This window comes from Panthera leo, chromosome E1, assembly GCF_018350215.1.
Source record: "Panthera leo isolate Ple1 chromosome E1, P.leo_Ple1_pat1.1, whole genome shotgun sequence".
NCBI lineage: Eukaryota > Metazoa > Chordata > Mammalia > Carnivora > Felidae > Panthera > Panthera leo.
Window position 1 is genome coordinate 4,624,415 of NC_056692.1, and position 27,324 is coordinate 4,651,738.

A 27,324-nucleotide genomic window follows, 5' to 3' on the forward strand; every position below is an offset into this window, starting at 1 on the left:
AGAGAGATGAAGAATGAGTAAGCGCTTCAGCTGAGTGAGCAAGGTGAGGGTGTGAGAGGGTGACGAAGTGACGGCCGTGAACAGGAGGCATGTCTTCAAAGATGCTAGTGCTGAATAGCATCGTAAAACATGTGTTAACATGGTCCTCTTTATGGATGAAACTGGGGCCCAAAGTGACATGTCTGAGGGCCTATGATTAATGACTAATGTTCTGGGTCTGAAGCCCCAGACAATAAATATTATTCCATAATCACATTTTCCCCAAATACCTTCCTTCACCAGCCCCCTTAACTCACAACCTCCCCCAGCCCATGCTCTTATCTGGAGTGCTCCCTCTGGAAATGCTTGCCAAACCCCTTCATTCTGCTTAATTCTAACAACTACCAAGCTATATCCAATATAGAGAAGTTTCCTTCACTGGGAACATAATGATTATTGCCTTTCCATGTGTAACTCCCATGAGTTTTATTCCATTAAAACTGTACATAATTAATGAATAAGTTTATTGATACTGGTTGTTAAATAATGACAGAGTATGATAGTCTCATTCTGAACTTCTAAATACTCCAGGTAGGGATAAACTGATTATTGCTAATTATAATATTCATAATAATGTATCAGACAGCCTCAGTGTCTCCATTTTTTCTTATATTGAAGGAAATTCTACTCAGTTCGTAAAGGATATGCTGATAATTTTTGGTTCATTTTGTTAGAAAGAAATTTAAGATATTTTTGTAGTAAACGAGATTGTGGGGAAGGCTGTGGTCTTGGCCCTTTCTTCAATGGACATGTACCAGTTTATAAAGAGAAAATGGTGGTTTCCACCACTCTGTAATCAGATAGGCTGGTATTTTTCACCTATCTTCATGTCTGGAATATTGTTTCTTTCATTATTTTATCTTCACTGTTTTTAAACTTCTCTTTCTGTCCCCATCACTAAGACCCCGTACTTGGCCTCCTCCAGCTCCTCTGTGCGCTGGATGGCATCCGTCTCGTATTTGGTCCTCCACTGGGCCACCTCGCTGTTGGCCTTGGACATTGCCCTCTGCAGCTCAGCCTTGCCCTCCTGCTCCTCCTCATACTGTTCGCGCAGCAGGTCACAGTCATGGCGGGCTGATTGCAGGGCGTGGGCCAGCGCATTCTTGGCCTGAACCAACCAGAAAATGTGCATTGTAAGTTTATGTTCTGATCATTGATATTCTCTAAGTGAAGCTCAGTTGTATGTCATGCTGCAAAGTTCGAGGGATTGGAAATCTCAGCTGGAAAATTCTCACCTTAGACTCCTCTTCCAGCTGCCTCCTTAACTCCTCAATCTGTTGTGTAAATGCTTGTTTGCCTCGTGATAGCTGAGACACCAGAGCCTCTTTCTCATCCAGCTGTCGTGAAAATTCACCTGGGAAAGACAAAACATGAGAGCTTTAGTTCTGTTTTCTAGGTGCCAACTAGTTTACAGACTGCTGTAACATCAGAACTCTTATCCCATGATGAAAAGAATAACTCAAGAACTTTGATATGGTTGAGGTGTTATTTCTTTTTTTTAAATGTGAGCTTTCTTTGATATTTCAGGATGGAGATATATATATATATATATATATATATATATGTGTGTATATATGAATAGATTATTTTTTTTTAGTAATGCCACGACAGCAAATATCTCAGTCCAGGGCTTAATTTTCTTCCAGTTATAGCTTAGAACCATACTTTTTACCATCTCCCAGTAAAAAGGAGAAGGAATGACAAATCAGTGATCCTGGACACATGTGGCCTGAGAAGTGATGGGCATCCGGTGGGCGCTCACAAGTGGAGGCCCGCCTTCCATTCTTGGCCTCTGTGCGCATCGGCCGTGCACCTGCTGACCTGACTCTGTGTGTAGGCGCGCCTTCTGGGCCGACAGCTCGTTGATGAGGCGCTGTTGCTCTTCTTCCTTCGTTTTCACTTCACTGAGCTGGTCCTCCAGTGTGTGGCACATTTTCTCGAGGTTTCCCTGTGGTGGGAAGTAGGCAATGGGAAGAGCAGATACTTTTATTTGTGAGTCTGGATTTGGAGAGAACTACTTGTGGAAAGGAGCTGAGTTTTATGTACTTTTCTATCTACTCCAAAGCCCTGCATGGTGCCTTGGATGTAGAGGCACATAATTTGGGCTAAATGAATACACATATGATTATGAAAATTAGGTCATTTCCTTTTGGAAAATATGAGCATCACTTAAATTCTGTATCCTGTAGAGTATGGTTTTTAGAGAAAATTTTTTTTCCTGTAATTACATTCTTTCGTGGTCATAGTGACAATATTTAAAGTGGTTTCTACAAATAAGATAGGAACACTGAAGTGATTCATTTCAATAGAGTGATGCCTAACAGACGTAAAATGAGATAACATTGAAAGTTCGTACAGATTGGATATAGTCATATATAAACTCTATAAAATGAAAAGGAGACAAGTTAATAAAAACCTTGGCCTTGGAGACGGTCTCCATGTTACTGGCCAGGTCGTCGATCTCCATCTTCAACTCGCTCTTCTCCTTCTCCAGCTTCTGCTTGACCCTCTGTAGGTTGTCTATCTGCTCCCCCAGCTCGGCCACGCTGTCCGCGTGCTTCTTCCTCAGGGTGGCCGCCGTGGCTTCGTGCTGCAGGGTGGCCTCCTCCAGGTCCCTGCGCATCTTCTGGAACTCGGCCTCCCGCTTCTTGTTCATCTCGATCTGGCCGGAAGTGGCCCCGCCGGCTTCTTCCAGCCGCTCGCTGATCTCCTCCAGTTCCCGGGAGAGGTCTGAGCGCTGCTTCTCTGCTTTGGCCTGGGAGGCCCTCTCTGCCTCGATTTCCTCCTCCAGCTCCTCGATGCGGGCCTGAGGGTGACACAGCAACATTAATGGCAACTCGTGGCAGTTTTGATTCCTGTGATAATGTGGACGAGGTGGAGGTTGTGACTCACCTGTAACTCCTTGATCTTCTTCTGTAGCTGCATGGCGAGGGCCTGCTCATCTTCAATCTTGCTTTGCAGATTGCTCATTTCAAACTCTTTCCTGTCAGAGGAGCAACAAATAAGCTCTGTCAGTTCTCTTACCAGTCCTCTCTGCCACATATGGTAGAATATCTTTATGCTGCTGTGTTGAGGACATGAGTAGTACACGTTTTACAAGTCAATACTGTACCATTTTCATTTAATAAAAAGTCAAAGATGCCATTATTTGTTTTTTTATGTGTACTCCAAAGTAATATTTTGGAGATCTTTAAAACATATATTTGGCCTGAATTGACAGATGAATTGACAGACAACAAGCAGATTACAATTTAACTATATCATGCTCACTTTTTAAGTTTTTCATCGAGTTGCTGTTTGTCATTTTCGACGTCCATTGTGGACTCCTGGGCCAGTTTTAGGTCTCCCTCCAGTTTCCTCTTGGCTCTTTCTAGGTCCATGCGGAGTTTCTTTTCTTGTTCCAGAGACCCTTCAAGCTAAATTTATAGTGTATTTTATTTATTTCAGTCCTGAGGCACTGAACCATATGTTACTGGCCACCAAAGATGCACAGGAGAATTTTAAAAGATGCACCAAATAGCATGGGAATTTTAATGATTATTTTCAAACCCACAGAGAAAGGCATATGTCACAACTGTTTGTTTTATCTTAAGAGGAAATACTGTGTTTTTCACCCTTACATCATCCACTTGCTGCTCGAGCTTGGTTTTAGCTTTGGTCAGCGTGTTGACCTTGTCCTCTTCTGCCTGTAGGTCATCCAGGGTCTGCTGGTGGGCCTCCTGGAGGGCCTTCTTCTCCTTGGTCAGCTTAGCGATGGTTTCGTCCAGGCCTGCCATCTCTTCTGTGAGGTTTTTCACCTTAGATTTGAACAGATTATAGAATGTTAATGACATCCCGTCATCTTGACAAAAAACATGGTAATAGCTTAGGACAGTGTCAGCCTAAGATGGAAAATGGAGACGAGAAGCTAACCCAGGCCTCCATAGCTGAAAAATATGGGAGGTAAGGGTCAAGGTAATTAGATAGAAATGGTGAAGATGACATATATATGATGGTACTTTTCTTTCATATTCATTGATTTTAAGATTAAACTTTTAGTTAAAGTATTTCCGTAACAAGCTAGCACTTTTAAACCCTCTAAAATGGATCATGATTGTACCTTGTTCTCTGTGGCATGTTTCTCCTTTTCAACCTTGGCCAGGGTCAGCTCAAGGTCATCGATGTCTTTCTTGAGCTCTGAACACTCGTCCTCCAGTTTCCTCTTTTTGGCCGTCAGCTCGGCATTGATCTCCTCCTCATCCTCAGCTCTCTCAGTCAGCTCTTTGATCTTGGCCTCCAGCTGGATTTTGGTTTTAATCAGCTGGTCGCATCTTTCCTCTGCGTCAGCCAAGCCATCTGCTTCCTAATGGGGGAAATTAAACACTTCCATTTGTATAAGCTATATCTGCAAAGACACAATAATTTATTAAAAGGTGGATACTTTAGTGACTCAACCAGTTTGGTCAATACATATGCCAACTTTTAAAAGTCCAGTAGACAAAATGTTAGTAATTTTAATCCACTGATTAAGTATAGTAACAGTTTCCTCCAGATATCCATGTGTGGAAGACCAAATCGGGAAAACTAGCCCTTTGGCCAAATCTGCACTTGTGCTGCTTTGGAAGGCAGTTGTTAATTCTTGGACTCGGTTTTCTCAGGTTTGAGGGGTTCCTTAATTTAACCTTTTCCTCACCCTGGTAAGAACAGCATAACTTCTATTTTATGCACAATGTATTCCCTAAGGAAACAACAGTCTCATCTAAGAGAAGGTTCTATAAAGGAAGGAAAACATCTTTGGATAACTTTATGACTTTGCTCTCTGATTTCCATACTACGTATGGATGTGCATATGAACATATGCAGCGTAATTTGTGACTTCATGTCTATTGCTTCTTCAGGTCTGAGTCTGAGTATTTTTGAAGGATGAACAGTGACAACACATATTTTAGTGGAAACCATTGATTTATAAACCTTAAACTAAAAATGTTTCATATCTACTTATGCAGCGTTTGGAGGATAAGAAGTGGCTGAGCTGTGCAGGGATTAATGCTCACAGATTGAACTTGAAGCTGTAAGTCATTTTTCTCTTGCATCAGAGCTACCATCTTCTCCTCAAGTTCTTTCCTTTTTGCTTCTGACTTCGCCAGCTCTTCCTTGGTCTTCTCAAATTCTTCCTTCATGGTGGCCATCTCCTTCTCGGTCTCGGCGCTCTTGAGGAGGGGCTTGATCTTGAAATACAGCTTCATCCAGGGCCAGTGCTTGACGTTCATGAAGGCGCGGACGTTGTACTGGATGCAGAAGATGGACTCTCTGTAGGAAGAACAAATATGGAAATGAAGAAGAATGTGGGCAGTGACTGGCACTCAACAGAAGTAATGACTGCATCGGATTCAACTATGAAAATGTGGAGAACGAGGTCCCTCACCTCCTCTCCATCATCTTCTTGAATTCTACTCTCATCAGGTACCCTCTGCACACAGCCTGGGTGCGTGTGATGAGTTGGGCCAGCTTTTCATCTCGCATCTCCTCTAGAGTTCCCAACAGGCCAGCTTTAAAGAAAACCTGGCCAAAGAACAAGCGAGATATGTCATTTCCACTCAAGAGAAAGTCCCAAGGTGATGAAATTATGATAGAGATTTAGGTAGATTGGTACCTTGGTATGACCGAATTTGTACTGGGTGTGGTCGATATCAATAGACCCCAGAAGTTTCTCAGAAGCCTTCTTACTATCAATGAACTGACCCTCTGGGATAGCACTTGCATTTAGAACCTTGTATCTATCAGAATTTAAAGAATATGAAAGTTTGTTTTTCTTACCAAAACTCATAGTAACTATCATTGAAAAAATAATAGACTGAGTTTTGAGGAAAAAATTCCATTAAAATAATCAAGCAGTCAGTGCTTTAGATAAACCTTGGGAAAATATGTTTAAAAACAGTATAATCTAAACCAAGGCTTCATTCTTTCTGATAATTGCATTTCAGTTTTCTTTTTAAAAAAATGCTTATTTATTTCTTTTGAGAGAGAGGGAGAGAGAGAGAGAGAGAGAGAGAGCGAGCATGAGCAGGGGAGGGGCAGAGAGAGATGGGGAGAGAGAATCCCAAGCAGGCTCTGCACTGTCAGCATGGACCCTGACACAGGGGTTGATCCCACAAACTATGAGATCATGACCTGAGCCAAAACCAAGAGTCAGATGCATAACCGACTGAGCCACCCAGGCGCCCCAGAATTTCGGTTTTCGGGGAAAAGTTAAAAGATGTTTGAATTGCATGGCAATAATGATCTGGACTAGCACATTGAAAGGGAGAAAAAAATGAGACACAAACCTCTGTTTGAAGTCTGCATAAAGGATTCTGCTGGGGAATCCCTTCCTGCAGATGCGGATGCCTTCCAGCACTCCGTTACACCTCAGCTGGTGCAGGACAAGTTCATGCTCCATGGCCCCTTACAAACAAACAAACAAACAAACAAACAAACAAACAAACAAGCAAGCAAACAAACGTGTTGTCTGTATGTCTATAGAATAGTGAAGTCACACTGGAGTCTTACTTGGATGTCAGAAGAGTCTTACCGGGAGTTTTGGTTTCATTGGGGATGATGCAGCGTACAAAGTGGGGGTGAGTGCTCCTCAGGTTGGTCATCAGCTTGTTCAAATTCTCCTGAGAACCATAGGGAAAGTTTTAAAATCGTTTTTTGTTGCATTTACGTGAGACTCCCTATCAAGGATCTGTAGTTAATGGGCTCCATTTCATGAATAAAGTCAATGTAACTGACTACAGTAGTTGCTTCCAGAGAGGGTTTGATTTCATGTGAAATTTGTTCAACGCTAGATCTTTTAGATTTGGAGCTTTGAAGGGAGATGTTTCATATATTGTAAGGTTTGAACTCACACTGCAGGTTTTATTTTTGTTCAATTTTTCCTAACACATTTTTCATTTTCCTTTGTACAACATTACCTTTTTTATGTTTCACTATAAATCTCTTTTAAAAAAGTTTTTTTAAGTTATGATAATTTAATTTGTCACAGAAGTAGTTTTTTTGGCATTCAAGAATATACTGTACCCTAAAAAGCGCTGACACTGTCTGGAAAGAAGAACCCTTCTTTTTGCCACTTTTTTTTCCACCGCCACTTTCTGAAAAATAATATAGAAGAATTAAAACTATTTAATTTGTACCATCCATAGGTATAAGGACTCCCAAGATTCCCTCTGGAATTTAAATGTGCACTCATTCACTTGTATCATCCCTCATCTTCCCTCTGTATCTTTCCTCCTTCAGCTCTGGATTAGGGAAATAGATGCATTGGCTCACATTATAGGTATTCAGGAAAACAACAACAGCAACAATAAAAGAACTGTGCATGAAAAGGGTAGGTGTGGGGAAGAGGTAGGACCCCTCTCCTCCAAATCAGCAGAGGGGGAGTGCCAGAAGACAGAGGAGTAATGCCGCCTTAGTGCACACATCCCCCAGAGAAGAGGCAAAGTTGCATGCATGGTGCCAGGGAGGTGAGCCTCTGCTAACCTGCAGGCAAGTCCTGCTTCCTGTTTGCTTGTGTTTCTCTACCTCTGCTTGCACATCTAGTCTTAGGGGACTTAGGAGAACACAACTTGCATTCCTTAAGCACTAGTGCCTTGACAAAGGATTTCTTCATCTCCAGCTTAGCTGGATCCTTTAAGGAACCGATACTATCAAAATAATTGAAATAAGCTGTATGATCTTGAGCACGTCACTTAACCTTTGAGTCTCTGTTTCCTCATGGGTGAAATGAGGCCATGGACAAAGTGATCCATAGTGTCAATTTTAGCTCTGAAAGCCTATGATCATAAGACTCACTAAATATACTTCCTATCATTAAGTCCATATTGGCCAGTATTTTCATGTTAGGTTTTGAGATAACTATATCAGTCTCTGATAAAAAGTATATTTTTGTTTTGTGACTCTAGGAACATATTAGTGATATTAACAACCTGCTTCAGCACTTTGTCCCCCGGCAAAGAGGAGAGCCAGAGTCTTCATTGCGGACTTCTGGTACAGCCCAACCACAGTCTCGTTCAGCGGGTCCTTGTTCTTGTCCAGCCAGCCGGCAATGTTGTAGTCCACGGTGCCGGCATAGTGCACCAGCGAGAAGTGGGCCTCGGCCTTGCCTTTGGCAGGCTTGGGCTTCTGGAAGTTGTTGGACTTGCCAAGATGCTGTTCGTACAGCTTGTTCTTGAAGGAGGTGTCCGTGGCCTTGGGGAACATGCACTCCTCCTCCAGGATGGAGAAGATGCCCATAGGCTGAGAGTAGGAAAAAAGGGATGATAATGTGAGTCCCTCAGAAAAGTGTGCTCTAATAGTTTATGTACTTGGTGGAAACCTGAACATGTTCCAGAATAAGAGTTCGGGTGATAAGAAATTCAATAGGCATGGTTCTACTTTGCTGCCTCTCCTCTGCTACTGAAACGTGAAACAGTCCTGTATCAAGGACATATGGGAAATATATTTGCTAGAAAGACTCAATTAAAAAAAAAAAGCCCATCTGTGCCATTTGGCAAACTTTATGTTCAGAATATAAAATTAAATTCCGAAACTACCATTTCAAAGCTGAATTCTTTATCCCATGTATGTATCTATCTAAATACTTTTTTCCCTACTGACAGTGTAATTTCCTTCACCTCAACTCTAGACATGACAAAAGTATGAAGAGAAGAGAAATTGAAGCTAATGATTAAAAATGGTCTGTTCCCAGGAGAAAAGTGCATCTCACGTTGTATCATTAGAACTCTCTGTACTCTGTGCTATGTTCCGCACTCTGTGGAGTTGAGTGATGATAATTAGGTTTTGCTTTGTAAGCAGATCGACTCCTTTCAGTGGCAAGTTTGATATGAACGACTGATAGAAAACTCAATGTTGATGATGTTCAGTCACAAATTGTCTCCCCAAACCTATTTTGATGTTCCATGAACTGAGTGCCACACAGTTTTTGTGAATAGCAGAGATACTGTATCACCAAATTAAAGTTATTTTCCTCTAATTGGGTAGACCCAGGCTGATATTACCCCTCCTCTTTCATATTTTGATGAATTTTGACATGAGTGTGTGAAGTTGTCATAGATGGCGGTTGTACTTACTTTTCCCTTTCGTCTGCTCAGGCTAGTGTTCGCATGTAACCATGTACTGTGTGGGCTTCCCTAGGCATGTGGTGAGTGCCCAGTGCACATTCGAAAGTGCTTAATGATTGCTTGTTGGGTTTTAGTATACACACAACCGATAGAATCATTGCCCCACCTCTTTGATAAAGGGGAATTTAGGGCTCCCCTTCCAGGTAAGGCTGTTTATTCAGCAGTCCACATGGTCTTACTGACTGCAACAACTGAAAAGCTGCCCTCCCAGCCTATAAGACACCTTGACATATCCTGCCTTGATACCCGTGAAGGATGATTCATGCATGGCACACCATCATGGGACAGCCAGGATCAATGACCGTACTCACAGGACTAGCTGTGATTTCATTCCTGTCACCCATCCCCAAGAGATCATGTAGGAACAAAAGTGAGGGAGAAGGAAGTGAAAAGAGGGAGAAATGTGAATCCTTGTGTCTGTGGATGTGTATGTATTGCAATCATTTTTCTATGAAAAACTACTCCTTAATATGTCGCGTGTGATGCACCATGCACCTGGTCACTGTGCCCAGGAATGTCATAAAACACCGCTGCTGGTTCTTTGAGAATTGGGATTGCAGTTCATTCAGCATGAGGAGGTGGACAGTTTGTTTTTCACATACCGAAGGCTTGAAAAGTCCTACTCACCTTCTCGATGAGCTCGATGCAGGCAGCCAGGTCCATCCCAAAGTCGATGAACTCCCACTCGATGCCCTCCTTCTTGTACTCCTCCTGCTCCAGCACGAACATGTGGTGGTTGAAGAACTGTTGCAGCTTCTCGTTGGTGAAGTTGATGCACAGCTGCTCCAGGCTGTTGAACTAGGGCGTTGCAAACACCAAAGAGCTCAAGTGAGTTTGGGAAACGCAGGGGGAATTCGGCAGAGCAGACACGAAGCGGAGGGGCCTTAACAGGGCCGCTTACTCCAACAACTCACATCAAAGATCTCAAAGCCGGCGATGTCCAGGACCCCGATGAAGTACTGTCTGGGCTGCTTGGTGTCCAGCTGCTGGTTGATGCGGGTGACCATCCACAGGAACATCTTCTCGTAGACGGCCTTGGCCAGGGCGCCCACTGCGTTGTATACCTTCGTGGACAGAGTAACGATTGTTGCCGTTACTAAAGACGTGTTGAGAAGGCTGGGGATGTGTGTGATTCATTGAGGCCGTTCACTTACCTGCTGCACAGTCTGGCCTTTGGTGACGTACTCGTTGCCGACCTTGACCCTGGGGTAGCAGAGGGCTTTGAGCAGGTCAGCAGAGTTCAGACTCTGGAGGTAGGCTGCCTTGTCAGCAACTGCATGAACCAGGTGAGGACGGTAAAAACAAAACAAAACAAAACAAAACAAAAACCACAGTGTGCACAGCTTAAGGTGTGAAGGACAATGACAAAGAGAAAAAGTTCTGCTCAAAGAGTAATATGTGCAAATGTGGCAAAACCATTTGTTCATATTGCTTCAAAAGTATTGCCAACTTTCACACTAACTTTAGTCATTTTTTTTGAGATGATAATTTGGAACTTGGGGAATTGATGCTCTGTGTGATATTTAAAACATAGCTAAAGTAGACCACAGATAAAAATAATTTGTGAAATTCTAACCTAGAGGAGTAGTGACAGGAAAATTCCGATCAGTTTTTTTTTTTTTTTCCCTCCAGTGCATGTGGGCACACAAATTATTGACTGGGATGAAAAATGCTTTAATCAGATCGTAAATACTAGCGTACAGTAAGGCAGTGAAAAATGGAATCGGCAGAAATCACGTCTCCACAAATCTCAGTTGTGTAAAACATGCAGTGTGTGTCATTTCTGTTTCCTTCTAGTTTTCCCCACTGTCGGATAAGTCAAGAAAGTGAACCCAGGGCCCTTGCCCTTGAGGAACTGATGGTGTCAGCTATAATCTCAATTGAACGACGTGAGCAAGCAGGGAGTGTAGGTACCTTCGGTGCCGTCAGGCTCGGCCTGCTCCTCACGCTGCTTCTGCTTGAACTTCATGTTCCCGTAATGCATCACGGCGCCCGTGAGCTTGTAGATGGCAGCCTTTTCATCAGTGCTGAAACCCAGAATGTCCACAGCACTCTGTGGAAAGAGTTGGATTTGACTCGGCTCGCAATGATCACCATGGCAGATGCCCTCAGTACACAGGGGCCTGCCTCCCCACCTTCTCACCCTGTCTTGCCTTTGCATTTGACTAGCACTTTGCTGTCTAAAGGCACTCCTGTTCTTTAGCACTTAGTTCCACAAAGCAGCACCAAGAGGTATGCATCAGTTTCCCATGGAGTCAGGTGAACAGGGAAAATCTTATGCGACTTGTCCACACTCACCTAGCCAGGACTCAGAGCCTTGGCTTTGGATGCCAAGGCCAACGCTCTTCCCGTTTCTCCACATGACCCCAGCCTTGCCCCGTATGTTTCTTATCTCGTGGGTTCCCTTTGCCTCACAAGTCTGTTTGCTCCTTTTCCTCCTGTGTTGTCCCAGCCAAATATGTAATCCTAGCCTGCCTTCCTGGACAGGGCAGGTGAAGTTGGGAAGAGGGTATGAGGAGGACAGCACATGCCCTGTGTTTTTCCCCATGTTCTTCTATGATATCAGGTCCCGTGAGATGCCTGGCAGGGAACTTCACCTGGTTGTTCCTCATGCAGGGAAGACACATTTCTGAACAGAACTGCTTTCATTGAAGTATTGTTGTATCTTTTTTCTCTATCAGATTTTGATCACCTTCTTAGTTGCCCATGTTAGGCTTTGAGAAAGCAGGGAGAGCTTGGTTATGTAACACTCGTGTCTCCTAAGACTCTCCAGATAATTTACTTCCAGCTCACTGACCCGACCTTAATATTACAGAAGTCTTGGGGCAAGACTACTAAGTTTTGTTTTTTTTTTTTAACCTGTCAACTCCTAACACTTTTGGACATAGGAATAATAATGGGTTAAAGCTTGTGAAAGCTGTTATTTATCAGATAAAGGCACACAAATAGTTCATAGAGTTTTTGAATGTAATATTTTAAGAGAAAAAGTATTCTTGTAAGCAACTCTCAATCTTGTCTTGGGAATATTGGGGTGTTCCCACTGGTCTTAAAGTTGAGAATAATTGAAGGTTGACTATTCAGAAATTCAAAAGAAAACTTGAAATATGTATAAAGTATATGTATAAAGAAAATAAAAGAGCAATGATCCTTAAAAAAAGAAGAGAAGGGAGAGAGAATCTATAGTTCCCAAAACTAAATGTTCATGGAGTCCCAAAATGAATTTTTGAGGTAGAGAATCCATTTCTTCAAATGCTACATGGGGTGGAGTTGGGGGGGAGAAGGGAATACCATTGGCCCACAGAGTTACATATGAAACAAAGTTCGTATTTACGTCCAGTTACAGAAGAACTGTGGAAATATCATGTTCTGTTAAAAATCTTTTAGCTCCTTTTCCAAGACTCTTGGCTGCAGGGTGTGACATAGGAGAAATGTCACTATTGGAGTACAAAAATGGACCCCAATGACCAATGAGAAAAAAAGAAAAAAGGAGCAAACCAGCTGAGAAATGCCTAACGCTCGATGTTTATTCCAGACTTTTAAAGTTTTCTGATACATGGTAGAGGTCATTGGAACATCCTATAACTTTGTTCCAAGGGTAAGGAAGCCTGAAAGGTAATATTGCCCCTAATGTCTTTCTGCTAATGCTGTTCACTCTATAGAGGAGAGTGTCGTATACTGCAAGATGAATTTGCTTTTTCCTGTTTTGTACCTATTACTTACATCTGTGGCCATCAACTCTTCCTGATCATCAATGCTGGGCACTGTGATTTCACCTTGACTGACAAAGGCAAAGTCGTATGGGTTGGTGGTGATCAGGAGCATTTCTGTGCACGTGGAAAAGAACAAGTATAGCCAGAATTACTTTGGTCATGAGAAACTTTTTAGAGGGACTATTAGGAAGAAGGGCTTTTATTCTTCCTCGGTGGAAATAAATCACAGATACTTCTTACCGATAAGCTCTGGTTTCTTGTTGGACATGATTTGATAAAATATGTGGTAGCTTCTTTCAGCCTTTAGCTGGAAAGTAACTCGGGACTTCTCTAGCAGATCTAGAAAAGCAGATCGAGCACGTTTAAAAGAAAAGGCACAATGGAAAATTAAGCATTTGAAAAGTTCACCCAACACAAATAAGATTTTCAATATATTCCCTGAAAGAAAAAGATTTTTAATCCCTAATATTTATTAACTTACATGTTTCAATATCTGCAGAAGCCAGTTTGCCTGTTGCACCAAAATGGATCCTGATGAATTTTCCCTTAAAAAGGCAAAGGAAGACTTTTTGTACACATTCAAAGGCAGACAAATGTTTTCTTTAGCTACGGACCGAACCAGACGGTAAAGATGTCGACACCACACGTCCAGAAGTGTCAGTGCTGATGTTCACGTGAAAAGGAAGAGCAAGAGACTCACAAAGCGAGAGGAGTTGTCGTTCCTCACGGTCTTGGCGTTGCCAAAGGCCTCCAGTAGGGGGTTGGCGCTGATGATTTGATCTTCAAGGGTTCCCTGAAGAGAAATGAGGAAGATGGACAAAAAGACCCCGGAGAAGATGAGTTGCAGTCTGCTGAGGTAGCCTCCCATTGACTTCCTGTCCTGCCCCCTTCTCCCTTCGCAGACCTCTGTAACTTTGGGGAGGCTTTCTGCAGCAAGTAGAAGGAAGACAAAGTGGGGGAGGGAGGTACTCCAGTGACATGGCCTTGATTTCTGTATTCCGCAATGCCTGGTTTTTCCTCCTCATAAATGGTTGTGAGAACTACTACCTGGCGCACCCAGCAACAATCAATCATCTCATTCTTACAGCCCACCCAAGAGTTATTTTCCGCATTTGGGCGTCACCTACATTGGTGGCCGTGGCTCTAAAGGACTTGGTCAGATTTTTCAGAGCCTCTGATGTCTTGCATCCTGGGAAGAGTATCATACCCACCTGCATTTTGCCAGGAGTAGGTTCTTCTTTTTTCTTCTCTCCAGTGATTGCGATGGTTGCAAAGTACTGGATGACACGCTTGGTGTTCACGGTCTTGCCCGCCCCGGATTCACCGCTGCCAAGTCCACACGGAGGGACAAGTCAGAGTCTAACCACTACCGCTACCAAAATCCAACAGAAAGAAAGGCACTGAAATCTACATACGTGATCAGGATCGACTGGTTCTCACGATCTGTGAAAGAGAAACAGGAGATAATGCTGAAAAATACACTTAGCACATAGATTAACACAGTGCTTGCAAACTCAAAATTGCCTTTTAAAACCCCCCACTCACACACACAAAAATAACTATATGGATTGGTGCTTTGCTTTTTTCACAAGATTCTTTTTAAAATAAGTAGCAAAAAGATGTGTTAATTAGCCAGTGTGTTGCACTCCTGCGACCTTTAGTGTGACATAGAACGTGTGATGCACTATTTCAACAAAATGTCTGTGAGAGTCATGTATCAATATCCAATGAGTACTGGCTCCATTATCCATTTAGCCACTTGGTCCATAGTGCAAAATCTCATCATGCTATTAATGTCCCATCCAAAGTTTTGTGTCGTGATTGTGGCGACCTGTGAGCTTTCAAAGCTGTGAGCTTTCAAAGCTCACTCTCTAGGAGAGAGGACACATTAGCTGTGATTAAAATGCATAGATGGTACCTACATTTGGTTAATTTTGAGCTGAAATTAGCATTAATTAGTATGGATTTTACCATGGAAATATAAGCAAAATTCTCTATGTTTTTGGAACTGGTCCATTTTATTCTAAGTATATTTCCCAATTTTATTATTATAGTATACTACTTGCCATATTAGCATACTATCATTATTATTATGTTTGTGCTGAACATTTTATTCTCAAAGTACTGCCTCTGCGTCTTTTGTGTTATCAGTATATACTTGCTTCATAAATGACTCCGTAAATTGTAATTATGGACTCACCTGTCAGCATGAACTGATAGGCGTTGTCAGAGATGGAGAAGATGTGGGGCGGGGCCTCCTGGCGCTTCTTGCCTCGGTAGGCCGTCACCACCTCGGGGTTGTACACCGGCAGCCACTTGTAGGGGTTGACGGTGACACAGAAGAGGCCCGAGTAGGTCTGGGAAATGACAAGCTTGCTCAGTCAGCAATCACCTTGGAAATACTGCTCGATGTGCAAAGGGAGAGGGACCAGAGCACCAGGATGGTTCTCCTAAGGCTGCCTCCCACCCACACACACCCTACACAAGATGCTTCAGTTTGCCAATTAATTCAGCATTAAGTAGATGGCTTTTCCCATGCACATTTTCAAATACATTAGAATTCACAACAGTAACCAGATGATTAGTCTTAATATTATAATAACCAAATCAAAAAATAAAGTCTTTAATAGGGTTTAGCTAACATAGTTCATGAAGTTAGTGGAAAGTGAAAAGAAAAAGAAGGGGGTGCTCACGTAGATCATCCAGGCTGCGTAACGCTCTTTGAGGTTGTACAGCACGGCGGGCTCGTGCAGGTGCGTCATCATGGCCATGTCCTCGATCTTGTCGTATTTGGGAGGGTTCATGGAGAAGATTTGATCTTCCTTAACTGTGACAGTCTGTTAAGAGAAGGAGCTGGTGCTTATCAGCTGAGGAACAGAAAAGCATCAGTTATGTTTGCCCACCTCCCTTTGTGTTACTTACAGCCCCAGCGTCAGTCTTCACCGTCACCTTCCCCCTTCTCTGCTCTGGACTGTGCTTTTCACGTAGGATTCCTTAGCATCCACCACAAAGACAGAATTCTTGGCATCGAAGGGCCTATTCTGGGCTTCAATGCGCTCCTTTTCAGACTTTCGGAGGTATGGAGCTGCCTCCCCAAAAACGGCCATCTCAGCGTCGGAACTCATGGCTGGGGGTTATTGGCGGCAACACAACACAGGTGTACCTAGAGGGCAGAGAGAGCCTGACAGTGAGGCTGGGGGAGCGTGGACGTTGTCCTCTTGGTTTCACGTTCCTGTGCCTCATTGGCCTTGCCCGTTTCCTCACTGCTGCCTGTCGGGATCACTCTCGTGTCCTGTACAAAGGTGCTGAGGGATCAGATCACAGGTTGGAAAGCCTTATATTGGCAGCTTCATGTTTGTGACATTTGAGGCCTCCATTGCATCCTCTGTGTTGTAAGGCTTTGCAGAGAAATGTGGAAGAATTCATATTTCAGTCAGCAATGTTTGTGATGTCCCAAGTGTGTTCAGAATATTCTCTTTTTCTGCTTGCTTAGCTTTGTTTCCTTTTTCCATTCCCCCTTCCCACTTTTTTTTTGACATTGCAATGATACAAAACCATGGAAAATAACTCTTTTCAATGGCTTTACAATCTGAACCTAATGTAAAAACTCACATATTTTGTCCAATTTTTCTCCTGGCCCAAATTTTTAAAATCAGATACATACATTGGATGTCATATTTTTAAAATTAGATTGATTAAAAGGTAAATCTGTTCATTCAGGACACGGTCCAAAATGAAAATAGTTAATAAGCACAAATAAACTCCCAGTTTAGGAGTGCATTATTTAGGTATCAGGTAAATAAAGGGAAAAGTAAATGCAATGAAAGTTGAAAATCCAACAAATGATTTTTCCCTAAGCCAAAATTAAGTCTCCTTGATCACTTCTTAAATTATGTGAAAGCAGTGTTATTAAAACAGAAGATAACTTTAGAAAACCGTTTTAATTAAAAAAATTTTCATAGCGTTTGTGTATTTTTAGTCTATATTCTCTTTGTTTTTAGCTGGATTTCAGCATACCAGTTATTTTTATCTGATTCTTATTATTTCAGATCTCTCTTTCTTCTTCCTTTAAAAACAAAACAAAATACGAAACAAAACCCAAAAACCAGTTCTTTGAATATCTCTTCTGAAGTGGATAGCCAGTATAAAGTTTCAAGCCAAAATGAACTTAAAATTTTTTTCCCACTGACAAATTAATTATGAGAAAATACATCCTCTTGCCTTGATGGCAAGGATGAGACAAGCGACCAGTGACAGAAGGTGACTTCTGTGGAGAGGAAGAGGGGCTGGCTTCTGGAAAACAGTGTCTTGGTTGTCAACGACAGTGAGAACAGCAGCCTTCACCTCAGGTGGGCTTTTCAGAAGGGGTCTTGGTATTTTGTCATCTGCATTAAACATCCTCGCGATTGAGATGTTAGATGTGGAATTTGCCACATATTCTAGCTCTAAAATCAGTCCCGTTCACACCTATGAAAACCTCTTGATGATCCAGTGAAATTTCAACATATTTCCAGGGGACAAATATTAAATATTTAACAGTTTTTTTCTTCGAAGGAAAAATGTTATCCTGTTAATGTTATTTTTTGTTTCTGTGTTTTTACACAAGGCCATTTTGGATTAACAGCACACTACCACGTAGAGATTACTGTAATGCAGTGTATTCACCGAACACAGAAAGGAAGTCACCCTTGCCGTCTCATGTCTGAGATCAGTGGTTTCCCGACCTGTGGGGTCACAAGCCCCCAAGGATCCTCAGGGTTGTTGCAGGGGACTCTTGAATCCATCTGGACAGCGATAATTGCCTCCAGTTTGAGCAAGCAACATCATCAAACAAACAGTGTTTTCTGTTAGAAAGTCTAAGTGACTATAGCTTCCCATTAAATATAAACTAATTAAAAATGTATTAAATGTGTAGTTGTTTTTCATCATTATGTATCTTTCTAACGTAATACTAAAAGTACAGGTCCCAACATGCGGAGTTGGTTGGGGGGAGGTCCATTGAATGTTTTGATTCTGTGGAGGAGAACTTGGAAACGACTGGTTTAGGTTATAGATGGCAAGAGCTGGGAAGTAGCTTAGCAGTCACCTAGAATGTGGTGTCCTCATTTTACTGATAAGGAAAGTAAGACCCAGAAAGGTGAAGGGGTCATGCAGCACCACAGAGGTGTGACGGCGGGGCTGGGGCACGAGCCCTGTTCCCCTACATCCAGGGCCAGTGCTAATTCCACCGCGGTACACTGTATTTAAAGACCCGTAAAACCAACTGGCTTCCCTCGGGCAGCCAGAGCTCGTGAAAAGCCTGGATTGGCACCTGGAAATTTTGACTCCGCGACCAACGTGTTGTTGATTTTACCAAATGGTCTCTATAATACAGCTTTCCTGGTTAAGTTGGACTAGCAGTCCACATTAGAATATTACACGTGATTGTTGGCATTCTTTCTGAAGTGCTAACAGCACATGAAGGAGACTAGTCATTAAATTTCACGTGGGTAAGTGGTCTGAAAAGTCAGTATTTTACGCGAAGCCATTTTTAAAGAACAGCTGCTCCTTGTATTACCCTATTCCCATCACTAAACCAGGAAATAAAATGGTAGCTCTTTAGGACTTAGCAGTAGAGATCCCTTTGTTGTTTAGAGTGCAGTAATAAATCACTCTTACCTCGTGTGTTACCAGATGAAGACGGTGGCAGGCTCAAAGCAGACAACTACTGTTGAAAGAAAAAAAAAAAAAACTAAGAGAATGTAGATTCTTCTTTTTTCCACTTAATCACAAAATACAAGTAACTATATTGTGTACCGTGTCATTCTTAGGCATGGTGGAAAGAAAAATTAAAATTTGGAAAGAGTAGCCATCTCCCTTAAGTGAATGGTCCTCACCACCAGGACTGTAGAACCAGCCAGATGCCCTCCACGTATACATACCTTGAGGAATTTTGAAGAAGGACGGGACCAAGGCATGTGGGCTCCACTTTTATAGAGACTGTTCTGCAAGCACAAGCTGCCGCCTCAGCTGTCCGAACTGGAACCTACTTGGCAAAACCGTTTTTGGCAAATCTCTTTGCACAATATTCACTGACTGTGGCTGTGAATGGATATAATTAGAAATATTTCTTGTCACCTATAAATAATTTGACAGAGGATAACCTAGAGTTCTTTATAGGCATTTGATAGGGGACAGGGATTCAGGGCTTCTAAGACTGTTTCTCCAGCTTCGCTGTTACATCATTCACCATGGAGTTCAAAGCCAGGCCCCCACTTACTCTCCTGCCTCTAAAGTTGGTCCAACAGAACGAGCTGGACGTGAGGAACTTAGGACTAATTGGTTTTTAGCACTTAAAGCCATTAAGGAGCTGGGATGAATTTTAGATCGGACACTGTCTTTGGAAGCAGTGAGTGATAGATATTAAGGCAGAAAATTCCTAGCCAGGGTCCCGATTTTAGAAACACTGGCGATAGATGCTTTTAAAGTCTGAAAAGCTAAACATGATGGAGAAAACGAATTGTCAGGTTAGGCAGTGGCGGTAGACCAGTGCAGGCCTCGTAAGGGATTTAGAACAGATATAAACACTTCTGTTCCTTTTCTGAAGAACTTGCCATGGCTACGTCCAGCTCATTTGTTTTCACTGAGGGGACACCAGGATGCCGTGTGGTGATCACGCGTGTTTCCCCTGCATAATGGAAGGAGACACAGACATGCGTCCCTAGTTCACGGGCAAATCCTCATGACTAGCTGTAGCCCTAATGAGGTGGGTACTACATACTTTGATTTAAGGTGGGAGGAAAGATGTGGTATCCATAAAACTCTTGTGGATTGAGAAGATGAGTGGGAGTATGCCATATGCCCATGATACTTGTAAATTGGGTTTTGGTGGTTTTGCCACATACACAGCTGTTGCCCAATATGACGGGAAATCTATCTACTCTAAGTGTGTCCCTGAGATCCGATGTGATATTTTTTACTATCATCTGCTAGCTTAAATTACTGATTAATGTGATCACTATTTTTATGCATCCTATTGAGTTAGAATTTTCTCTTTAACACATTAACAGACTGAATCTTTTATACTTTTTTTAAAATTTCTTTTGATACAATCCTGTGGAAGGCAGACATTATTTTTATTTTCTAAAAAATCTCTGTGGAAATGACTCTCAGAAGTTCAGCAATGTACACAAAATGTTGGGGGTCTAAGAAAGAGGAAATGTCTTCTGATTTTTTTCTATGTTAAGATTTTCACAACTCATTTATTTTTACTTCTTTTGGAACTTGGTACCTAAATTCTAGACATAATAACTATATTATCAAGCACACCCACCACTTTTAGAACTAAAAGATCGAAGAAGACACTGTGGATGGGACCAAGACACAGGCTGAGTTATGCAACTATAGCTAGTGAGGACTGTACCTAAAACACAGAGCTTTGACAAACTGCAGAGACCGACTGATCATCCAGATCTTGAAAGCTCTGAAACGGGGCAGGGGTCTTGTGGAGACTGGCATAGACCACCAGGAATGGGTCAGAGAACCTTGCAGAGCTTGGACAAGGACAGAAGAGTAGCAGCGCTGAATGAGGGAGAGGCCTTTCCCTTATACCTGCTTCTCTAAGGACTGTGTGAACAGGAAATACAGGAAAACAGTGCTAAGCCTTCTTGTATCTGTGTGGTTCTTTGTGATTTGGATGCTGTGTTTAAGCAGTTTGGATAAGAGCTTCTCCCTTGCGTGTCCCCCCATTATCCTTGCAGATTTGGAAATGTTATAGGATTCTGTGATCTTGGACTCCTTCATCTACTAAAAGCATAAATTTAGTGAAAACCTGAGATTCCCTTTATCCTATAGAGTTGTATGAATTAAATTAGGCTATGTAAACAATCTATAGTATAAACTGCCTTTATGAGTAATAAAGGCATTACAGATGATTATTATTGGAGGTTATATATAATCACTTAATTCTTAAATATACACACCCACAGACATACACCCACACACACATACCTACACATATGTAAGATGCTTAGAACAGTGTCACCAGGGGCTGCTGAAGCATACATTTTGTAATTCCAAGTAAAGGTCACAATGACATGCTGACACTCCTGAATGTACCACGGGAGTCCAGATGGTAGTAAAGGACCGCAGAGAGATGGTGGCTAGGAAATGTCAGCGAACAAGATTATTATTGTTGTTTTATGGTTTTATTAGATGAATTTTGTCCAAAAATTATAGTTGGCACCCAGTCCTAGCTTCTGTGGTATCTGGCATAGCAGCACAGCCTCAACGAAACCCCTTGAGATTCGGCAAGTCACATTTGTTGTTTGTCTTTTTAAAAATTTGTCTGGGACTCCCAATGCGTCATCACTGTTGAAGAGAAGTTGCATATTCATTTTAAGTCGGTTGTTTATAACACTGAGCAGAATTCTCATTCCAGGGTGTGGGTAGAGTCATTCACTCGCTTTTCTACTCTACACATACTTACTAAATGTCCACTGTGTACCAATAAATTACCCAAACTGGCCAAGCTCATGCTTCAGTCAATGGGGGTGGACATACACAGACAAAGAAGTCAGATGACACTACATGCTAAAAGGAACAATAAAACCGAGTAAGGGGGAAAGGGAGAACTGTACCAAGGTGGGCGATCTTGGAAGGCTTTTCATGGAAGGTGACAGACATTTGAATAGAAGCTTGAGGGAAGTTAAGAAACAAGCAATGTGGGTATCTAGAAGAAGAATATTTCAGACAGAGAGAACAGAAAATGTAAAGGTCCTGAGGCTGGAGTACCCTAAAGTGTTGAAGGATCAGTGAAGAAGCCTGAAACAGAAGCACACTGTCAGGGGACAAGGGGTAGCGTGGCGGCAGACGGAGTGGGAAGGGTCAGTTAACGTAGGAGCTTGTGAGACCATGTCAGGACTTGGTTTTTAATCTGAATGAGATGGAGAGCCAGAGGAGAATTTTAGGAAGGGGGGCAGTGTGGTCTGACTGAAGATTTAAAAGAACCACTCTGGTGCCTGTGTTGAATGTAGATTGCAGGGCAGCAAGGGGAGGCCAAGGAGAGGCAGCAGGCTACTCACTGCCACAGTGTAGATGGATCATAATGGTGGCTTGGGCCGTGTTCCTGTTAGTGTGGCTGACTTACCATACTGCCCCAGATGATGGCCTAAAACAAACATTTTATCATGCCTATGGATTTTGAGGGTCAGGAATTTAGAATCTGGAAGGAACACAGCATCCTTTGTTTTATAGTACCTGTGTTCTCTGAGAACAAAACCTGGGGGTGATTCAACAGCTAGGGGCAAGTATTATGTCCCATAACAAAAGCCAGAGAACAAAAGGATTGTTGAGAAGGGTAGCTAATAAATACAGTGATGCCTGGGGGCAGACATGGGGTCCAGGGAAAGTTTGTTAAAAAAGGGGAGAGACTAAGCATATTTGTGTTGATGATGAGGATTCTGTAGAGTTAATACAAACTGATGACACAGGAGAAGAGGGAATTATTGTGAGCAGCAAGGCAAGGGGGACTGGAGTCCAGAGGCTCTGATGGGAACATGGACAAGGGTTAGGTTAGGAAAGAAGACGGAGAGTGAGAGCGAGATGCAGGTTAGCTGATAGATTTGATGGTGGGAAGATGAGGGGGTTCCTATTTGCTTGCTTCTGTTTTCTCAGTGAAGTATGAGGCAAGGTCACTGGCTGAGAGTGAGGACAGTTGAAGGAGATGTAGTGGGTATACAGAGAGAAGGTGTGACGTGTTCTCTTTGAAGAGGGAGAGGCTCGCCCAGGAGTACTGAGTTATAATCTTGTAGTTAAAGTGAGACCAGGTTAGCGGATCTGTTTTTCTCCAGCAAGTTCAGACGCTTGGATGTAGCCATAGAGAATCTGGGTTTAACCAAGGTGAGACTTTGTCAGGCAAGTGAAATTTAGAGAGAAGGCCAACGGAGTGAAGAATCTTTTCGAGTGAGTTATTATAATGTTGGGCCATGAAATTTAGGCCTGGTTAAAGAAGGAGGTGAAAGAACATACCAGAACAATGAAAAAGTGGTAGGGGTCAATGGAGATGATGGGATATCTGGAGTAGGTGAGCTGGAAGAAGAGGCGGTGTTAGAGATTGAATGGAATGAATCCCGCTTGGTGGTGATGTGTGATTATTTCATATGTGGTTGGATTTGATTTGCTAATATTTTGTTGGGGAATTTTGCATCGATGTTCATAAGAGACACTGAAATAGTTTTTCTTTCTTGTAATATCTTTATCTGGTTTTGATAGTAAGGTCATTCTGGCCCCATAGAATGAGTTAGAAAATGCTCCCTCTGTGGATCACCTAAGGAGAAGCGAGCTAAGCCTGCCCCTCCAGCCCCCGTGCACCTTGCCTACCCACCCCAGCTAATACGCCAGATCCCCAGCAACACAAGCCTGGCAGTGTGCGAGTAGCCCAGATGGGACACGCCACCCCACAGTGAATCCCGCCCCTAGGAGAGGGGAAGAGAAGGCACACACCAGTCTGACTGTGGCCCCAGCAGTGGGCTGGGGGCAGACATCGGGTCGGACTGCGGCCCCGCCCACTAACTCCAGTTATACACCACAGCACAGGGGAAGTGCACTGCAGGTCCTCACCACGCCAGGGACTCTCCAAAATGACCAAACGGAAGAATTCCCCTCAGAAGAATCTCCAGGAAATAACAACAGCTAATGAACTGATCAAAAAGGATTTAAATAATATAACAGAAAGTGAATTTAGAATAATAGTCATAAAATTAATCGCTGGGCTTGAAAACAGTATACAGGACAGCAGAGAATCTCTTGCCACAAAGATCGAGGGACTAAGGAACAGTCACGAGGAGTTGAAAAACGCTTTAAACAAAATGCAAAACAAAATGGAAACCACGATGGCTTGGCTTGAAGAGGCAGAGGAGAGAATAGGTGAACTAGAAGTTATGGAGAAAGAGGAAGCTGAAAGAAAGAGAGATAAAAAAATCCAGGAGTATGAGGGGAAAATTAGAGAACTAAGTGATACACTAAAAAAAAATAATATACGCATAATTGGTATCCCAGAGGAGGAAGAGAGAGGGAAAGGTGCTGAAGGGGTACTTGAACAAATTATAGCTGAGAACTTCCCTGAACTGGGGAAGGAAAAAGGCATTGAAATCCAAGAGGCACAGAGAACTCCCTTCAGACGTAACTTGAATCGATCTTCTGCACGACATATCATAGTGAAACTGGCAAAATACAAGGATAAAGAGAAAATTCTGAAAGCAGCAAGGGATAAACGTGCCCTCACATATAAAGGGAGACCTATAAGACTCGTGACTGATCTCTCCTTTGAAACTTGGCAGGCCAGAAAGGCTTGGCACGATATCTACAGTGTGCTAAACAGAAAAAATATGCAGCCGAGAATCCTTTATCCAGCAAGTCTGTCATTTAGAATAGAAGGAGAGATAAAGGTCTTCCCAAACAAACAAAAACTGAAGGAATTTGTCACCACGAAACCAGCCCTACAAGAGATCCTAAGGGGGATCCTGTGAGACAAAGTACCAGAGACATCACTACAAGCATAAAACATACAGACATCACAATGACTCTAAACCCATATCTTTCTATAATAACACTGAATGTAAATGGATTAAATGCGCCAACTAAAAGACATAGGGTATCAGAATGGATAAAAAAACAAGACCCATCTATTTGCTGTCTACAAGAGACTCATTTTAGATCTGAGGACACCTTTAGATTGAGAGGGAGGGGATGGAGAACTATTTATCATGCTCCTGGAAGCCAAAAGAAAGCTGGAGTAGCCATACTTATATCAGACAAACTAGACTTTAAATTAAAGGCTGTAACAAGAGATGAAGAAGGGCATTATATAATAATCACAGGGTCTATCCACCAGGAAGAGCTAACTATTATAAATGTCTATGCGCCAAATACCCGAGCCCCCAGATATATAAAACAATTACTCATAAACATAAGCAACCTTATTGATAAGAATGTGGTCATTGCAGGGGACTTTAACACCCCACTTACAGAAATGGATAGATCATCTAGACACACAGTCAATAAAGAAACAAGGGCCCTGAATGATACATTGGATCAGATGGACTTGACAGATATATTTAGAACTCTGCATCCCAAAGCAACAGAATATACTTTCTTCTCGAGTGCACATGGAACATTCTCCAAGATAGATCATATACTGGGTCACAAAACAGCCCTTCATAAGTTTACAAGAATTGAAATTATACCATGCATACTTTCAGACCACAATGCTATGAAGCTTGAAATCAACCACAGGAAAAAGTCTGGAAAACCTCCAAAAGCATGGAGGTTAAAGAACACCCTACTAACGAATGAGTGGGTCAACCAGGCAATTAGAGAAGAAATTAAAACATATATGGAAACAAACGAAAATGAAAATACAACAATCCAAACGCTTTGGGATGCAGCGAAGGCAGTCCTGAGAGGAAAATACATTGCAATCCAGGCCTATCTCAAGAAACAAGAAAAATCCCAAATACAAAACCTAACAGCACACCTAAAGGAAATAGAAGCAGAACAGCAAAGGCAGCCTAAACCCAGCAGAAGAAGAGAAATAATAAAGATCAGAGCAGAAATAAACAATATAGAATCTAAAAAAACTGTAGAGCAGATCAACAAAACCAAGAGTTGGTTTTTTGAAAAAATAAACAAAATTGACAAACCTCTAGCCAGGCTTCTCAAAAAGAAAAGGGAGATGACCCAAATAGATAAAATCATGAATGAAAATGGAATGATTACAACCAATCCCTCAGAGATACAATTATCAGGGAATACTATGAAAAATTATATGCCAGCAAATTGGACAACCTGGAAGAAATGGACAAATTTCTAAACACCCACACTCTTCCAAAACTCAATCAGGAGGAAATAGAAAGCTTGAACAGACCCATAACCAGCGAAGAAATTGAATCGGTTATCAAAAATCTCCCAACAAATAAGAGTCCAGGACCAGATGGCTTCCCAGGGGAGTTCTACCAGACATTTAAAGCAGAGATAATACCTATCCTTCTCAAGCTATTCCAAGAAATAGAAAGGGAAGGAAAACTTCCAGACTCATTCTATGAAGCCAGTATTACTTTGATTCCTAAACCAGACAGAGACCCAGTAAAAAAAGAGAACTACAGGCCAATATCCCTGATGAATATGGATGCAAAAATTCTTAATAAGATACTAGCAAATCGAATTCAACAGCATATAAAAAGAATTATTCACCATGATCAAGTGGGATTCATTCCTGGGATGCAGGGCTGGTTCAACATTCGCAAATCGATCAACGTGATACATCACATTAACAAAAAAAAAGAGAAGAACCATATGATCCTGTCAATCGATGCAGAAAAGGCCTTTGACAAAATCCAGCACCCTTTCTTAATAAAAACCCTTGAGAAAGTCGGAATAGAAGGAACATACTTAAAGATCATAAAGGCCATTTATGAAAAGCCCACAGCTAACATCATCCTCAACGGGGAAAAACTGAGAGCTTTTTCCCTGAGATCAGGAACACGACAGGGATGCCCACTGTCACCGCTGCTATTTAATATAGTGCTGGAAGTTCTAGCATCAGCAATCAGACAACAAAAGGAAATCAAAGGCATCAAAATTGGCAAAGATGAAGTCAAGCTTTCGCTTTTTGCAGATGACATGATATTATACATGGAAAATCCGATAGACTCCACCAAAAGTCTGCTAGAACTGATACATGAATTCAGCAAAGTTGCAGGATACAAAATCAAGGTGCAGAAATCAGTTGCATTCTTATACACTAACAATGAAGCAACAGAAAGACAAATGAAGAAACTGATCTCATTCACAATTGCACCAAGAAGCATAAAATACCTAGGAATAAATCTAACCAAAGATGTAAAAGATCTGTATGCTGAAAACTATAGAAAGCTTATGCAGGTAATTGAAGAAGATATAAAGAAATGGAAAGACATTCCCTGCTCATGGATTGGAAGAATAAATATTGTCAAAATGTCAATACTACCCAAAGCTATCTACACATTCAGTGCAATCCCAATCAAAATTGCACCAGCATTCTTCTCGAAACTAGAACAAGCAATCCTAAAATTCATATGGAACCACAAAAGGCCCCGAATAGCCAAAGTAATTTTGAAGAAGAAGACCAAAGCAGGAGGCATCACAATCCCAGACTTTAGCCTCTACTACAAAGCTGTCATCATCAAGACAGCATGGTATTGGCATAAAAACAGACACATAGACCAATGGAATAGAATAGAAACCCCAGAACTAGACCCACAAACGTATGGCCAACTCATCTTTGACAAAGCAGGAAAGAACATCCAATGGAAAAAAGACAGTCTCTTTAACAAATGGTGCTGGGAGAACTGGACAGCAACATGCAGAAGGTTGAAACTAGACCACTTTCTCACACCATTCACAAAAATAAACTCAAA

At 42.1% G+C, this 27,324-nt stretch overlaps 1 protein-coding gene and 1 long non-coding RNA gene across 2 annotated transcripts in view; one reads left to right on the top strand and one right to left on the bottom strand.

Moving 5' to 3' along the window:
* The window catches only part of LOC122206603, a 78,016-nt gene extending 60,234 nt beyond the window's left edge, over window positions 1-17,782 (top strand). The window contains exon 3 of the long non-coding RNA XR_006196521.1: window positions 17,496-17,782. This is a non-coding gene — a long non-coding RNA (uncharacterized LOC122206603). The remainder of the gene's footprint in view (window positions 1-17,495) is intronic.
* The window catches only part of LOC122206598 (myosin-4-like), a 28,042-nt gene extending 6,025 nt beyond the window's left edge, over window positions 1-22,017 (bottom strand). The window contains 33 exon segments of the mRNA XM_042915937.1: window positions 951-1,147; window positions 1,275-1,393; window positions 1,861-1,987; window positions 2,456-2,845; window positions 2,932-3,022; window positions 3,310-3,455; window positions 3,660-3,836; window positions 4,139-4,381; window positions 5,073-5,328; window positions 5,444-5,580; window positions 5,672-5,795; window positions 6,345-6,462; window positions 6,590-6,677; window positions 7,081-7,151; window positions 7,986-8,295; window positions 9,807-9,977; window positions 10,094-10,243; window positions 10,334-10,452; window positions 11,094-11,232; window positions 12,900-13,003; window positions 13,130-13,228; window positions 13,371-13,434; window positions 13,590-13,682; window positions 14,101-14,215; window positions 14,305-14,332; window positions 15,090-15,246; window positions 15,583-15,726; window positions 15,812-15,840; window positions 15,843-16,052; window positions 18,548-18,593; window positions 18,811-18,970; window positions 20,879-21,238; window positions 21,952-22,017. Of these exon segments, the coding sequence (XP_042771871.1) occupies window positions 951-1,147; window positions 1,275-1,393; window positions 1,861-1,987; window positions 2,456-2,845; window positions 2,932-3,022; window positions 3,310-3,455; window positions 3,660-3,836; window positions 4,139-4,381; window positions 5,073-5,328; window positions 5,444-5,580; window positions 5,672-5,795; window positions 6,345-6,462; window positions 6,590-6,677; window positions 7,081-7,151; window positions 7,986-8,295; window positions 9,807-9,977; window positions 10,094-10,243; window positions 10,334-10,452; window positions 11,094-11,232; window positions 12,900-13,003; window positions 13,130-13,228; window positions 13,371-13,434; window positions 13,590-13,682; window positions 14,101-14,215; window positions 14,305-14,332; window positions 15,090-15,246; window positions 15,583-15,726; window positions 15,812-15,840; window positions 15,843-16,014 (4,178 nt within the window). The 5' untranslated portion in view covers window positions 16,015-16,052; window positions 18,548-18,593; window positions 18,811-18,970; window positions 20,879-21,238; window positions 21,952-22,017.
* Window positions 22,018-27,324: the final 5,307 nt, after the last annotated feature.